This window comes from Eublepharis macularius, chromosome 12 (assembly GCF_028583425.1).
Source record: "Eublepharis macularius isolate TG4126 chromosome 12, MPM_Emac_v1.0, whole genome shotgun sequence".
Lineage (NCBI taxonomy): Eukaryota > Metazoa > Chordata > Lepidosauria > Squamata > Eublepharidae > Eublepharis > Eublepharis macularius.
In genome coordinates, this window is record NC_072801.1 from 42389334 (window position 1) to 42405441 (window position 16108).

Sequence of the window (16108 nt, forward strand, 5' to 3'; positions counted from 1 at the left end):
GGGAAGTGAGGACCAATCAGACTGCAAATGACCTCTGTGTTCCAGCTGTCTCTGGGGGTAGGGGTAAGGTGTGGAATGTTGTGAGTCCCAATCAGCCCACATATGCAAATGATCTTGAAAGGCTGGCCAATCAGGGAAGAGTGGCCGAGCTGGCAGTAGGCAGGGGTGCAAGCAGGCAGCAGCCTACCAGCCACATAGGGAAGCTGTATCCCTTTGGGAAAACACATTTTACCCCTTTTTATCCCCTTAGGGGGCGAATCTCTTAAAATCCCTTCTTAGTGGGTGTTTACATAATGAAAGGAATGTTCTTCCCTAATTTTATGTTTCTAGGTCCAGAGGTTTGGGCTCGGTGTTGATGAGTCAGTCAGGGCACTTGTCTGTATATATACAGATGACCCCACCAGAGGATGGTGGGGGGTTGTTTTCCATTGTCCCAGAAGGTCAGACCAGAACCAGTGGGTTGAAATTAAATCAAGAGAGTTTTTGGCTAAACATTAGGAAGAACTTCCTGACAGTTGAGCGGTTGCTTAGTGGAACAGGCTTCCTTGGGAGGTAGAGGGCTTTTGGTGTAGTGGTTAAGAGTGGCGGGACTCTAATCTGGAGGAACCGGGTTTGATTCCCCACTCCTCCACTTGAAGCCAGCTGGGCGACCTTGGGTCAATCACAGCTTTTCCAGAGCTCTCTCAGTCCCACCCAACTCACAGGGTGATTGTTGTGGAGGTAATAATAACACAGTTCGTAAATCGTTCTGAGCGGGTGTAAGTTGTCCTGAAGAGCGGTATATAAATAGAATGTTGTTAATGTTATTATTATGGCCATCTGACAGCAATACTGTGAACCTAGGCATATCATGAGAGGGAGGGCAGGAAGGGTTACATCAGTGCTTAGTTCTTGTGGCCCAGGATAAAGCCAATCGCCGCTTTGGGGTCAGGAAGCAATTTTCCTCAGACCACTTTGGGTAGGGATCCTGACAGTGTTTTGCCATCTTTTGGGCATGGAGTAGGGGTCACTGTGGAGGGGGTGTGTGTGGCAGTTGTGAATTTCCTGCATTGTGCAACGGGTTGGACTAGATGACCCTGGAGATCCCTTCCAGCCCTGTGATTCTATGAGTCAGCAGCTTGTATCCTGCCACTCTTGCCCAGCTAAGTCAGAAGCTTTCCTCAAGCGTAGAACAGCTTCTTTTGGCTGCAGGAATGCTTCAGATTTGGCCGAGTGGAGTGGTAGGATACAAGGCAATGGGTGGAGCCTGTAGAATGGATCCGATGACTTTCTTCCTCCAAGTTGGATCCAATGACTCTCACTTGAATGGAAACTGTGGTTCAGTGGTAGAGCCTTAGTTCGATCGCTGGCACCTCTAGTTAAAGGATCAGGTGGTGGGTGATGTGCCTGAGGCCCTGGAGAGCTGCTGCCACTCAGCACAGACAGTAATGACCCAGATAGACCCAGGGTCTGACTCCATATGAGGCAGCTTCTTGTGCTTCAAAAAGAAGAGGCTGTGACTCAGTGGTAGCGCACCTGCTTTGAATGAAGAAGGTCCCTGATTGAATCCCTGCATCTCCATTTAAAAGGATAAGGTAGGAAGTGATATAAAAGACCTGAAGCCCCAGAGAGACACTGCCTGTCAAAATAGACAGTACTGACCCTTGATGGGCCAAGGGTTGGGCAGTATATGGTAGCTTCATGTGTCCCACTAATTCTTTCTTTGACAGAGAAAGATTTCTTTTGATAAGACTTCTGATCCATTGTTGCCAGTGTCGGCCCTCTCTCAGTTCAGAAATGGATCCTGTTTTAAAAAAAACCTGAATGCAGACAAGAGTTGTAAGTATTGCCTTTGCACCATGGGTTTTCAAATAATTGCTTACTGTTGTCAATCAGGTGAGTGGTTTTGAAGCCATTTTGGTGCCCAGGCCATTGGTTGAAAGTTTAAGTGGTAGCTGTCCCACAGCCTTGGAACATCTATTCCTCCTTGGGTCAAGGATGTGATTCTTCTCTTGCTCCTGTTCCTCTCCAGGGCATCGCCACTCTCCCCATTCCCAGCGCCATTCTCCTGCCCAGCAACGTCGCTCTCCAGCTCCTCAGTGCACTTCCCCAGCCCAACAGGGGAGACCTTCCGTTCCTCAGTGCCAGTCTCCAGCCCTGCAGAGACGGTCTCCGGCACCACCCTGCCAGTCCCCTGCACATCAACGTCGTTCCCCAGCACCACCTCCTTGCCAGTCACCTGCCTCACAGCGCCGTTCCCCGGCACCACTGTCCAGCCAATCTCCTGCTCAGCAGCGCTGCTCACCAGCCCCAAACTGTTCTTCCTCTGCTGTCTCCTCACAGCACAGATCTTCAGGCAGTGAGAGAAGCATTATGGATCTGGGCTATTCCAAACCCTCCAGCCACCACATCAAAGCAAGCTTCCAAGGGCGCCGGAGCTACTCGGAGGTGAGCGATGCGGCTATGTACCAGCAGAACCGCTCTCTCTGGCTGCAGCCGGAAGCTTCTACCTTACCAAAGCACCGTCCCTACGGCGAGGTTTACGCCAGAGACGCCTTTGAAGAGCACTTGCGCTTCGAGAAGCAATCCTCAGACGAAGACGACTGGGCCCTCCCAAGTCCCCCCAGTCCTGAAGCAGGGGGAATTCGCTGCGCCTCTTTCTGTGCAGGGTTCCCCATCCCCGATGCTTCCACGCACCGGACCGATGCCTCATACTCTAGGGCTGAGCATGCTCAGTCCTGGCCCTCAATCAATGTAAGCATCATCCAGTTCTGTGGTTGTTTTGTGCGTTCCCCTCATCTGGATTGTAATGTAAAGTCCAGAATCGCTTAAGAATATTTACATACAGTATATTTTGGTGGGGTTTGCTTAGTTATAAGTTGTAACAACAAAGATCCTTGAAGACGAACTGATTTATCATGGCACGAGTATTTGTGGATCAGAATCTACTACTATTATTACTACTGCTACTACTAGTAATAAAGGAGTGGGGGATAATTTTTTTACATACTTAGGTTAAAAGGCCAAGCACTATAAGCAATTGCATAATCCTGGAGTGTCCGCAAGAAAGGTGGACTTAAATGAAGTAAATAAGTAAATAAGCAAGCAATGATCATTCAGAGCAGAAATGAAATCCAATCAAAAGAGAAAAGATTTAGTCAGAATGAATGTGATCCACTTCTGTTTTGTGCCAAGAGTCAGTGCAAAATAGTGGTGAGCGTATTGGACTAAGATCCGGGAGACAGATTCAAATCCCTAGTCTGCTGCAGAGGCTGGTTGGGTGACCTTGGGCCAGTCACACACCCTCAGCCTAACTCTACCTCACAGGGTGGTTATAAGGATAAAGTGGAGGAGTGGAGAACAGTATCAGCCGCTTTGAGTCCCTACTGGGGAGAAAAGTGGAGTATCATTGAAGTAAAATATGTAACAAGTACTAAAAAGTTAGCCACTCCCAGGCCCAACTGTGCCCAAATCTGATGTTGTCAGACTTGCAGGTGAATTCCGACTCAGCATCTTCATGGTGGAGTCTCCCTTTGAAATTTTTTCACTGAAGTATGAAAACTCTCAAGGGTATTACAGGATGCCTCTGCAGATTTTCTGAAGTTTCCACAGCCTTCAACAAAAAGTTTCAGAGAGACTCATTCTTGAAGCAGTTGCACTGGATTTCCTTCACGTTTTGACTCTGTCCTACTTAAGCTCAAGAGAAACTCCATGTAACTAGCTCACTACAGAAACCACTTATCCCTCTCTTACATTCTATTAATCTTGTGGTACAAGTTTATCAACAGCCATAAGATGACCATACCCATATATTGAAGCAATGTGTGTTGTTGCAGAACTTATGCTATTGCTTGCTCAAGCATGACTATGCTAATCACATTTTCCTTTCTGCTCACATATCACTGGATCTGAACAGCTCAGCTGTTTGGTCTTAACATTTTCCCCATCTTTCTTCTTGTTTTTTCTCATCAGGTCTGGGCTCAAAGGGGACTGGGAGTGGTTAGCTCATTACAGAAAACAGTTGTTATTTTTTGTAGATTTATATACACTATGCCTCTTGCTCTGTCAATTCATCACCAGTCAGAAGTGGGTCACATCCGTTCTGATTGGATCTTTTACCCTTTTGACTGATTCTCATTTGTACTCTGAATAAACCACCACTGACATTGCTTGGCCTTTTGGCTTCAGTTTGCAAAAAAAATAAATAAACACCAATACCAATTTTTTTTATTAAAAAATCTGCTTTTGGGTTTCAGCAAACTCATTTGGCCACTCCTCTGGAATCTTTTCAGGTTTTTGTGAGAGAGGCAGGGTTTTCTATGGGAAGTATTTGAATGTCACAGATCAAAGACTGTGGAATGCAGGAATATGGGGGAAGGCATAGTTTTCTGAAGGAATTGGTGCTATCTTGGATCCTTATACACATGTTATGAGGTACAGTTATTTTATCATGTATTTCACCTTAAGTACAGATGACAGTACATAAAAGGAATCACTTAATCAAATCTGAGATAAACCACCTATTGAAAGAAAAAATACTATATGTTAAAATTCACCCTATAGTCAGTAAAAAAATATGCCAAGGAAGGAGGTCTTGTGATGATCCTGTAAGATTCCCCAGACTGCTTGACAAGCTTCCAGGGTATGGAGATCGGGAGCAGAAATAAAGGGTTAGGTTCAGCCAAATTTTCCACTCTGTCTCATTCTCCTCCTTGCTGTAATCCCCATCCCATGTGGCTTCTTTATATGCAGGTCCCATAATTCCTGGAATTTCCTTTTTAGGGTAGTTCAAACCTGCTTCTTTTTTGATTCGCAGAAAAGCTGGTTAGATGCAACCCCAAATGTCCCATGCTGAAATATTATATACTTTCTTATATCTCAGTATGGATGAGGAGGAAAAACGTCTTTTGGAAATTGCATCAGTAACCTTAAAAAAAGTTTCACATTAAAACAGGGGTCAGCAGCCTTTTATAATTAAAGAGCCACTCTGTGCCAATATTCAGAGCAAGAGATGAGATCAACAAAGAGCCAGTATAAGAAAGCTCATTGGCATAACTGAAGCTATACACCTTAACATTACTTGATAATTGACATATCAATTAATCATAAATCAAATCAAATCTTTATTATAAATGGTATTTGACCAGTATAAAATGTAACAGCATTCATATACTCAAATTCTAGAACTACAGGTTTAAACTCCTACATTAATAAATATAATACAAAAATTAAAAATACAATTTTAACATTTCTTCCGCTAAAATTATTATACCTTCATTAGCTGATGGATTCTATAAGCCACCATGAAAAACTTCACACTACATGCTGTAAGCAATGGGTTTTCATCTATTAACATTCTGATATACACTGACTCCAAACAGCCAGGGTAGCTATTAAGTAAGGGGATGACGAACTTAATACGAATTTCTTGATAGAAGGTGCAATGAAATAAAACATGTTCTGTGATTTCAATCTCCCCAGTACTGCAGAGGCAAAATCTATTTTCCATCTGAACCTTTTTATATCGCCCCTCTAAAACTTCAGAGGGGAGGGCCTAATAATCCATAAACTTCATCTTCCACCCAAACACAGATTTTTACGAGTCCTATATAAGGAAATAGCACCCACAAGGTCTTACAGTAATTAATAAACATATAGAGGAGGATCTGACACAATTGTTTTAGGGTAGTGGCATAAATGATTTTCACTTTGCAGTCCTGCCAGTTGTTCACCTCTATAATTTCTCTTTCTGTAAGCCTTTTAGGTCCTGGAAAATCTTTGCCTTCCATTTGCTTACCTCAGATTTTACACTGTAAGCTTCTCAGGGCAAGAATCTGTTTTCTTGTAATAAGTAAAGCACCAAGTGTATTGATGGCACTAAACTGATTTCTGGCCCAATTTATCTGTAGGGCTGTGAGCAGGTTACAGTTTATGCAATTTGTATTTTTAAAAATTATGCTAAATCTAGTGTGTGCTAAAAATGCTGACACTTCTTTCCAAAAATTGGAGCTACTTCCCACTTAAATGTCTGTAATTTTAGAAATTACATTATTAGTAAATAAATCGTACATTGATGGTTTTCCAACAAGCCCAGCCACACTGAGAATACTAACAGGTTTATTTCATTTATATGCCACTGTTTTCCCCCAATGGGATTTAAAGTGGCTTAGATCATTTTCTGCTCCCTCATTTTATCTTCACAATAATAACCATTTGAGGTAGGCTTGGCTGAGTGTGTGTGGCTGGTTCAAGGTCACCCAGTGAGGTTCCATGGCAGATTAGATCTTGGGTCTCCCAGAACCTAGTCCAACAGTCTGACCACTACACTAAACTGACTCTATCTAGTTGGTACTTCTCCTGAGGTTACACTTTACTGGTCTCCTTCCAGTGCTTTCTTGATGACTTCCCAGCTGTTTTCTGAACACTCAGCTAGGCCTCATTTTTGATGGGTTCTAAAAAGTGAAAGCAAAAGAAATGAGAAACCCCTGCTTTGAGCTAAGGGTGTTTCCATGCTCTGCACGTCTCTTCACTCTTTTGTTGCTGAGAATCTAGGTCAGGGGTCCCCAACCTGCGGCCCGCGGGCCACATACGGCCCCCAAGCCCTTTCTGTGTGGCCCTCCAACCTGCTTATTTGCTGCTCTCTCTCTCAAGGCATTTTCCCTCAGACTCCCTCAGACTCTTCCTGCTTCAAAAGGTACCACCTACTACTGTTCTTCGTGTCCCTTTCTTGCAAAAAAACACAACAGCAACATTGTTTCTTCTAGTCCTCATGGTTCCTTCTGCCAACCCCCTCTTGGTCTTATCCTCCATACTAGCATTTTGGCCATTTGGGGTGCTTTGCTGGCTACCCAGCAAAAAGTTGGGTGCTTTGCTCAACTTTTACACTCCCTCTCTCCATGCATTACCATGTTGAAGGCTATATATGTGTATAAAGCAGCTGTGTGAAAGAGTACAGGAGATGTCTTTTGCAAAAAAGGCAGGAAAGGTACAGTAAAAGGGCTGGTATTTTTGCACCAAAAAAAAGGATACAAAGTGTTTTGCATACTGAACATTTCTAGAGTGCAAGAAATATGGTGGGAAGTAAAACTGGTGTAGTTGCAAGAATGAATGAAGAGATATTGAAACTAAACAGTACACTTCCCATGCAATTTCACTGCATCATCCATCAGCAAGCCTTGTGTAGTAAGATTCTTCAGTGGGGAAGCATGATGCTTGCTGTTGTATCCAGCATTAATTACATCAGGCATCATCATGGCCTTACTCATCATCAGTTTCAAAATTTTCTCTCGGAGATAGATGCAGAATATGGAGACATATTGTACCATGCTCAAAAGTGACTTATGTGACTGGAATTTAATTCATAAATTAAGGAAGTTCTTGAGGAAGGCCTCGGCCTTAATGCCCTGTTTTTGGCCCTTTATAGTAACTGGTTGGCCGGCATGTGAGACAGGATGTTCGACCAGATGGGCCACAGCAAGGCTCTTCTTATGTTAAGAGCCTAGTGATACCTACGGTTGCTGCTGCCCTCGTGAGGGCAGCAGATCCCCCACTCCCAGCTTCCTCCCCGTCCCCACTCACCTGGCTGGAGGAGGAAAAGGCGCAGGAATGGGCTTTCTGGAGTGAGCTCCCAGCGTTGTGCAGCCCCTGGGAGTGCTCCTGGGCTTTGCACTGGGTTGATTCAGCTGCTTGGAGCCCAGCGCAAAGCCGAGGAGCACTCGTGGGGCCTATGTGATGATGTCACTCACAGAAGTGATGTCATCATGCTGCACTGGGAGTACATGCACACTTTTTGTGCATGCAAGAAAACTATGAAGGTAAGTGCCAGATTCCCCACCTCTGCCGGTAGGGTAAGGGGACCTGGCAAGTGGCAACCCTTTTTTACTGAAAAAGCAAGATAATTAACGTTGCAAACAAGGCATTATACTAACTCCATGTGGTTCAAGCCTGCTGACTTAGCCATGGGGACCCATGCTATGGTTACCTTGCGGCTAGATTACTGTAATGCACCCTACATTGGTCTGCCCTTAAAGACATCTTGGAGACTACAGTTGGTACAGATGCCACAGTCCGGTTAGTTTTGGGCACTAAGTAGGGGACCAAAAGAGTTTCAACTCCACTCAAGGTTTGTGTGTGTGTGTGTTGGGGGGGAGGGGGGAGGTTATGCCATTCCTCAGAGGTAGTGTCTATTAAAAACACACGTGAAGAATTTATTTCTTAACAGTACTTGAGTATCTAATTTAATTATCACATGATAAATATTTGTAAGCTTTAATTTAAAAAAAAACAGACTTCTCATCTGCATTCTTTCCCCATCCTGTGTTTCTTAGCTGCTGATGGAGACAGTGGACTCTGACATCCGTAGCTGCCCTCTCTGCCAGGTGGCCTTCCCCATTGGTTACCCAGACGATGCTTTGATAAAGCACATTGATTCCCACCTGGAGAACAGCAAGATCTGAGGCCTGCACCATCATCCCTTCTTCTTCTGGCTTCCTTAACAAGACCTGTCCACTTCACCCCACCCTTCTTGGATGCTGCATGAAAAGCGACGGAGCAACAGGGGCTCTCTATAAAATACCTCCAAGTCTCCAGTGGACTGAGCCGTGAAGAGTTCTGCCTTTCCCTCATCCCCTTTGCCTTGGTTTTTCAAAGTGGGTTTCTTCTCCTTCCTGCTTTCTGTGAGCAGGACCTGCAATATTTCTCCAGTGCTTGAGCCAGCTGTGGTGGCGGTGGGGTTGGAAGGGTGAAGAAGTATACTTGGACCAAGTTTGTAGGCTCACAACCTCCCCCAACCTGGTCTGAATGTTCAGAACTGAGATGGGCTTCTTGGAAACTCTCTTGTCTATATGGTTCAGTTTTGATGTCTGGGAGATCTCAGGGTAGGATGAGTGAGAAATCACCCATGATTGTGTGTTTTGCTGTGGCGGTATGGGGGGGAGGACGACAGGACAGATGAACAGGTGAACTCCAACCTACTGAGGGCACAGCCCCACCACTCAGGTGAAAGAAATCGAAAGGTTTCATTTTTGTGCCCATTTCAATGCAGGAATGCCCAAGTGGGTCAAATCCCCCTGCCTTTTCAAGCTATTAAGAAGGGCGCTCAGGCCTAACTCCTTGTTGGTGGTTTATTGAACATGAAAACTCTTGGCCTCCAGTTTGCTGGTTTGAACATCTTGGTCTTTTACATTAAAAGCCCACCTCTTCTTTTAACAATGCTGCTGAGAATTAGAGCCAACTTCCAAAAGTGTAGCATGGATGTTCTTATGTTATTGCACTGGACATTGTAACACACAAAAGCTTTTTTTTTGCCACTGAAGGAGACTTCCTCCTTTATGCCAGTTTCTTATGCGGTGCGCTGGAGGAGCTGTCCACCGCCAGCTTGGATAGAGCTCCAGCAGGCATCCCCAGCGTGACTGTCTGTGTTCTCTTTTGGCAACTGTTTTTTCCACTTCCCTCATAAGGAACCTCTCACCTTGCTTTAGTTAGCTTGTTCTCGTATAACCAGAATTGTACTCGCCACATTCAGCAACATTACTCCTCTGCAGTGACAGCATGTTAACACTGTTTCTTGACAACAACATAAATGTAAACAACTTTTCCATATTGGACATCCACAATTTACCTTTTGATCTCTCTCTCTCTCTCTCTCTCTCCTCTCTCTCTCTCTCTGGCCTTACCAAGCTGTACTGATCTAAAACAATTGGCATGTTCCAGTTGGCCTCTCACTTGTGGGCCTGCAGTGCCTCCATATTGCGAGTACCGTCTCCTTCAAATGGCCTGTTCACACTTTGGGCTGTGGTCCAATAAAGCTGTGCCATTTTTCTCCTCTCGAGGCCACTGTCTTCCTAGCACCAGGTTCTTTATTAACAAATATATGTATTTAGATTTATAGCCTGCCTTATCCCAAGGGCTTGGGGTACCCAGATAGACTTGGGGCCTTCTGGCCTGTGGTCTAATTAACATGGGGACTAGAAGGAGGAGGACAAAATTAAACGTAGACTATAGTGGTACAGTTGTTTGATTTCTCACTCCTGTAATCTCCCTCTCTTGTTCCTATAAAACCTCAGTGATCTGTTCCAACTCATTCTTTTCTTTTTTTGAAGCCCTGAAACTATCACTAATGCATCACTTTCCTTCATCTCATCTAGACTGTTTCCTGTCATGGTTGCAAACTGCCATGTGTTTCCCCTTCCATCCCATTTCCTTTCCTTCCTTTGTGTGTGTCTGAATGCATTCATTCTCAAGTCTTGAGACCCATGTACATGGAAGGTGGAACTATATGCAGCAGCAGGCACACAGACAGGCTAGTCTTCGTGCAAATTGACAACAAACCACTGTAATGTGAGCAGGGAATCTAAAGGAGAGAAGCAACAAGAGGCAGACAGATTTGGAATTCTTCATCCACCCACTGCTCCCTTCCATCACCTCCTCCAAAACCCAAGAGTTTTTCTTGTAGCTGGTGGCTTATTTCCAGTCTCAGCTGTGAGAAAATATGTGGGGGGTGTTGTGGGGGGAAGTGGTGGGAGGCTAAAGTTTTCTGTACCCCCTCCTGCCCTCCTTTTTTCCCCTTTTCAATTGCCTCTGCTTTACAGATGTTCACCTACAGCCCATAGGCGAAGACAGGTCTGCTGATGTCATCCCCTCTACCAATGAACATTTGGAACAGGCCAGGTATTATGGGAGTAATGTGTGCTTGTTTTATATGTAAGGTTGGTTGACAGAAAACAGAAAACTAGCAGTACAAGCCAAGAAGCCATTTCTCCCTGCTATGCTAGTTTTCTGTTTGCCTGGAGGGGTTTTTTAATGTGAAGGAACATTTGAAGCTGGAATTTGCTACCTGAAGTGGGATGATCCATTTCACCACTTTTTGGCCCTGCCACCTTATTCTCACATATTTGTGATTCAGGCCTTTGTAAGGCAACGCACACCAGAGTCCCATGTGAAAACATAATGGATTTTGGGGTAATGTTTATGTTTGAAAGTCCCATATTCCTCACTGCCATAGCTCTACCCTCCTATCTCAGGTCAGTTATGGGGGCCTCTTAGGCCAAACTACCTGGGAGACCTCAAAAAGATAGAGCCAGCCCTGATCCAGGAAAGAAAAGTGACAGAAAGTTTACCCTTCATGATTGACTACCCTTCATGATTGACTAACTGTTCAAGTTATTCATCCATTTCCCAACTTTTCCCTTCATACCTTGTCCCAAATGAATTGTCTAGTAAATGTGCTCAGCTTGACAAGGCAAGATATTTGTATTGCAAGCTGTATTGGCCATATGTCCCCATCCTCAGAATCTGATGTCAACAGATGAATGCTGTTCCATTTCCATCTAGCAAGTAGCTCTAAAGGGAACTTGTGGAGGGGATGTGTGTAAAGCTATTATCTATCTCTTATTCATTGCAATGCCGTTTGTGCAGGAGAATTTGCCAGTGGACTGTGTACTCCATAGGCCACATTTGCCTGTCTCCCCCTCTGTTGCACTTAATGCCCCCCATCATCTGCCACCTGAGGTGGTTGTTTCATTTTGCCTCATGATGGGGCTGCTTTGTATTTTATGACCAAGGACTGTTATATCCCCCTCAAAACTGCCACACAGAACCCATTTTAAATGTCTCTGGGTGAGATGTCACTGCACAGTGGATTGTTTGAGTCAGGTGGTTTGCTACAAAGATTGTGTAATTTGCAGCACCCCCACAAATGGCCTGAAATCAAAGTGTTTCGAATTTTTCCCAACTTACATAGTCGTCCACTGCAGGCACATGAACAACTGTCCATGTGGAGCTATTGAAAGACAGCTTCCCACCAGTCAGCCATAACGTATGAATCTTCCCTAGTATGCGCCCTGAAAATTAGCCACGGAGAAATTCCATCCATATAAGTCACATTATGTTGCTGATTACTTGGGAAGTTTTGTCGTGACAGAAGAGCCATGTTCTATGGAATAAGACTGACAATGCATCTCTTACAATTTGTCACTTTTGTTTCTGTATGTGAAATCTACCTCAGAGTTAATGACAAGGAGTGATAAAAAGCAAAAAAGGGGGGAGGGGTTGAATGATGAGCTTTTAAAAAAATGATTTCATTTTTAACTTGTAGTTGAGCACTTCCTAAGGGCTGAAATATTATTCAGATTGTTTTCTTTGTCCCATAGCTCCCCTACCGCCCATAAACAAATGTGAAGAGAGTGGGAAGGTTTGGCTCATGAGGTGGTGAAGATACGAACCTAGTTATCTAACAGGATCTTTCTCTTCTATCTGAGCTCAAGGTAGAGTAATGTCTATGAGCTAAGGGCCCATAAGATCCCTGGTTTTAAAAAGTCACCTTTGCAATGAACTAAGGCAAGGCAAAAAAAAAATGCCCATTCTTATTGTGTCTGTCAACACAATAGCTTGGATCTTAAGGTGCAGTTCTATCAATGCAGCAGCAGGAACACTTGACAGAAAAGTTTTTCCATCTCTGGAGGAGTGGAGGGATGTTTTTAACCAATTCCCCCTCCTGTGTGCAGATTCCTGATTTGCTCCCCACCCTGTTCCTTTCAAGGTCTGGTGACCTGTGGGAGCACAATTTTAGGAGACACAACAGGCTGCACTGAAAAGGGAGAGGCTTGGCGGTGGCCTTCCTCTAGTGCAACTTCATTCATGCTGTTTAGGATCCAAGCCAATTTTTCCTAGCTCTCAGAAATAGACAGAAAATGGTTTGGGACGGATAAAAAAAAGAGATTGATAAAGGTAGACTGTTCATATCTCAGTAAGGTACTATCCTAAGTCTTTGGAAGTTTGTTTAATGCGCATGTCCCCCTTTAAAAATTATGGAACCACCAGGCGCTTATTCCTGTGGACTATTATAAATGCATATTTGTAGAGGGCATTCACACAGGCACAATTCTTATAGCCCAATATCATTATTATTGAAAATATTGAGTGAAAAGTAGCTACTAGTTCTGGTTTTGCAATTTATAGCATAAATTGGAAGTGTATAGAACCATCTCTCAATGGCTGTTTGCCATGATACCCAAATGAAACCTCTATGTTTAGATGCAGTATACCTTTGAATAGCAGGTAATGGGATCAACAAGGGAGTGGTGATTGTCTCAGACCTGAAGTAGACATGATGTTTAACACGTGATCACCGTGGAGAGTGGCAGTGACACTGCAGCGGCAAATTCCCTGTGGGAACTCCCAAAGTGCCACTAGGGCCCTATTTGGATTGAGACTGCCGTACAGGTGGGAGGGGCTTCAGCTGACCTGAAATGGTTGCAGAGTATGCTGTTATCCCTGTTGAGAGGTTGTGCAGATGCTGAATACTGCATTGAGGCCTCCTAGTGGGGCAAAGAATGCCCCCTGGGCCATCTGTGGTAGGGAAAATGACATGAGAGGAGGGTGAAGCTCATCCTCTTCCAGCACTGTGGTCCCAATCCAAATCAGGCCCCTGCAGTGCTTTGGAATGGAGTTCCCACAGAGACCTCACAGCAGCAATGTGACTGCCAGGCCCAGTGGTGCCCTAACTAGTTCAGGCTGCAGGAAGTAATCCTAAACAAGTCTACTCAGAAGTAAGTCCCATTTTATTTAATGGGGCTTGCTGCCCAAATGTGTTCTTAGGATTGCAGCTAAAATGTTCTGTTTGTAAGTTGCCCACAATCATTTGACTGCTGTTGCTTGGAGAAGAATATATTCAGCCCTGATCTCCCTAGAACAAGGGCTGGATAAAAATGTGCTCAATAAATAGATGGATCTTTGGTCCAATCCCGCCTGGTTCCCAATCTTTGAAACACACTTTCAGGTTAGAGTAACATATTCACCCTTATTTCCTCTCTTTTTCTCGTGATCAGTATTGTTAAGGGTGGGTGAGTTGTTCCACCCTTCTTGTGTTTTTAGGTGATGTTCTCTCAGTTTTCTGTTTATATCAGCTAACAAAGATTTTTCACAATCGTTAGTATTGATTAGAATGTCCTATCAAATGCCTTTTGAAAAAGATGGAAGATTCCATATTCTACTGTTTTTAACTGCTTGGGAAACAAAAACTAAGGTGGATAAGTGCATTAAAGGGTAATTAATCCATAAGTGCTCTTTTAAATAGCTTCCTTAACACCTTAACATTTAATTACAGCCTCCCCCATTTCTGATTAGCAATTTCTCTTGAATAAAACACATTATTTGCTACAAACCATCATCTTTCTTTAGTTTTACCCAGTCAGTAAATCAAAATCTATTCTCTAGCCCCATTCTCTCTTGCCTGAACTTTGCCCAAATATGAAGAAACAAGGAAGGCGTTCTTAGCTGTCTGCTAAGGAAAATCCTTGGGAGAGAGACTGGTCTGTCTGTATTGTCCTGGTTCCCTTTTTTTGGTGTGTGTTTCTCTTCTGAAGAGATTCTGTGCTCTGTGAAACAGAATAACTCCAATAAACGTTGCCATCTGACACAAGTTTACTTTTACAGGTCTGTTTCTTGGGTCAGGGTTTAGTTACAGGAGAATTTCGACATGCCTAACCAAGGAAAAGTATATTATCTAAGGCAAGGTCTCCCAGTCTTGTTGAGCTGGTGAGCATTTCTGGGATTTTGAGAACAGGAAATGGGTCCTACCAGAAGATGGCTGCCACATGGGGCTGCCGTGGTGTGCTGGGGTCAATTACGAAATTGTTGGGATGCTACAAGCCAAGAATCTTTCTGCAGTGGAATCAGGAGTTTCTGAACGGGTGCTCCCTGCAGACATAAAGGTGGTGGCGTGTGGGTTTATCTCCAAATGAGGTAAAGGAAAGTCAGGATTGGCTCTTCTTTCTGGGAAACAGATCTTTCGTGGAAGAAAAAAATGTGTGCCAGGAAACCCATGGGTACCACATTGGGAACTGCCAGTCTTAGGGACTGTAGACAGGAGTTTTTTCCTGCTGGGTTTGGTATTTTGATGCAATAATTCCACAGAATTTTTCTTAGTTAGTTCCAGGTCAGTAATTGATAATTGGAGTGACTATCACTGGAGTAACTGGAGTGACTATCACTTTGTTTCTATGCTCACAGTAACTAGCATGGATTAGAGTTTGTGCATCATGCAAAGCGAAGAATAGTATGTGTAAAGAATAGATGCGCAGGGAGCATTCTGAATATCTTTAGCTGCCTCGAGAGTGAACATAACAGTTGTTGACGTATATTGAGAGAGACCGAATTCATATCAAGGGTTCTTCAAGCCTGAAGGAGAACAGATGCAATATATTTTGGGGGCCAAGTTCAAAAATCCTTATACTACCCTCATCTGCTAATTCACATGGGGCATAATTGGCTTGGTAGTTCTCCTGCACTCTACTGCTTGGTAGTTCTCCTGCTGCAAGAGCAGCAGTCACCATGCCTCAGCTGGTTAGATCTGTCTTTCTCCCACTCTCCCACCATTAATGGTACACCACATCCACTATGTGAGGAGGCTGTTTCTCCTTGCCTTGTAGTAGAGCCACCTCTGGGCTACAGATACGATAAAAATATGTTGAGACAATGTAGTTGCCTTCCTGGCTCTTGATACCTAATTGTTTTGTGAGGTAAATATGTTTAAAAACAAATTGGGGCCCAACACTAAGCAGTTTTTTCCCCCCTGAGGTTAAGGAAGTTAATAATCAGTATACCCACAAAACCTCTTTGTTAGTTTCAACCATCATTTTTAAAAGTTCGGAAAGGGTTGACATCATCTTGTGAAAATCAGCTGCCTGGAGCCAAGTGTGTGTGGGGGAGAGGTATACATATTGTAATAAATAAAATTGAGAGGTGGAAATTTTGCTCTCATTACTAGAATTCAGACTTGGCCAATGAAAGCTGATAGGAGACTGGTAGGATACTGAAAGCTGGTAGGACTGGTAGGAGATGGGAGACTGAAAACAAAGAGTGCTTCTTCTCACAATATGTAATTACGGCATTTCCTAACAAAAAATGGTCACTCACTTCAGTGTCTTTTTAAACAAAATCAGCCCAGGAAAGCCATCAATCTTTGTCATGTTTGTAAGGCTCTCGAAAGTTTCTGGCTGGTTCCTTCTGGGAGAATGCTGGGTTAGTATTATACAAACACTTGAAGCAGCTTTCTCCTGAGTCAGAGCCTTCATCTATTAAGGGACAGTATGGTCTACTCTGACTGGCAGCAGCTCTCCAAGGTCTCAGG

The 16108-nt window shown here is 43.9% G+C and overlaps 1 protein-coding gene across 1 annotated transcript in view; it reads left to right on the plus strand.

The window, feature by feature from the left end:
* The window catches only part of TBKBP1 (TBK1 binding protein 1), a 56668-nt gene extending 48233 nt beyond the window's left edge, over window positions 1-8435 (plus strand). The window contains exons 8-9 of the mRNA XM_054995347.1: window positions 2012-2733; window positions 8307-8435. Coding sequence (XP_054851322.1) covers window positions 2012-2733; window positions 8307-8435 — 851 coding nt within the window. The remainder of the gene's footprint in view (window positions 1-2011; window positions 2734-8306) is intronic.
* Window positions 8436-16108: the final 7673 nt, after the last annotated feature.